The 704-nt window shown below is 45.6% G+C and overlaps 1 protein-coding gene across 1 annotated transcript in view; it reads right to left on the bottom strand.

The window, feature by feature from the left end:
- The window catches only part of LOC106819995 (TGF-beta receptor type-1-like), a gene marked incomplete at its 3' end in the record, with an annotated part of 2,611 nt that extends 1,910 nt beyond the window's left edge, over positions 1-701 (bottom strand). The window contains exon 1 of the mRNA XM_014824560.1: positions 632-701. Coding sequence (XP_014680046.1) covers positions 632-701 — 70 coding nt within the window. The remainder of the gene's footprint in view (positions 1-631) is intronic.
- Between the last annotated feature and the right edge of the window lie 3 nt (positions 702-704).

Here is a 704-nt window from a genome sequence, read left to right as displayed (position 1 = left end):
ACCCACTCATCGTCCAGTCGTGGATCATGTCTGTATGTATGTATATGTATATATGTGTACAGACACACGCACCTGAACCTGACCCACTCGTCGTCCAGTAATGGATCATGTCTGTATGTATGTATATGTATATATATGTGTACAGACACACGCACCTGACCCTAACCCACTCATCGTCCAGTCATGGATCATGTCTGTATGTATGTATATGTATATATGTGTACAGACACACGCACCTGAACCTGACCCACTCATCGTCCAGTCATGGATCATGTCTGTATGTATGTATATGTATATGTGTACAGACACACGCACCTGACCCTGACCCACTCATCGTCCAGTCATGGATCATGTCTGTATGTATGTATATGTATATATGTGTACAGACACACGCACCTGAACCTGACCCACTCATCGTCCAGTCATGGATCATGTCTGTATGTATATGTATATGTGTACAGACACACGCACCTGAACCTGACCCACTCGTCGTCCAGTAATGGATCATGTCTGTATGTATGTATATGTATATATATGTGTACAGACACACGCACCTGACCCTGACCCACTCATCGTCCAGTCATGGATCATGCCTGTATGTATGTATATGTATGTGTACAGACACACGCACCTGACCCTGACCCACTCGTCGTCCAGTCATGGATCATGTCTTTGATGGATCCGTCGGCTGGTCCCAGCATCGG

The sequence above is a fragment of the Priapulus caudatus genome, unplaced genomic scaffold, assembly GCF_000485595.1.
Source record: "Priapulus caudatus unplaced genomic scaffold, Priapulus_caudatus-5.0.1 Scaffold5559, whole genome shotgun sequence".
Taxonomy (NCBI): domain Eukaryota; kingdom Metazoa; phylum Priapulida; class Priapulimorpha; order Priapulimorphida; family Priapulidae; genus Priapulus; species Priapulus caudatus.
Note: the sequence above shows the minus strand (reverse complement) of the source record. Positions and strands in the feature narration are given on the sequence as shown.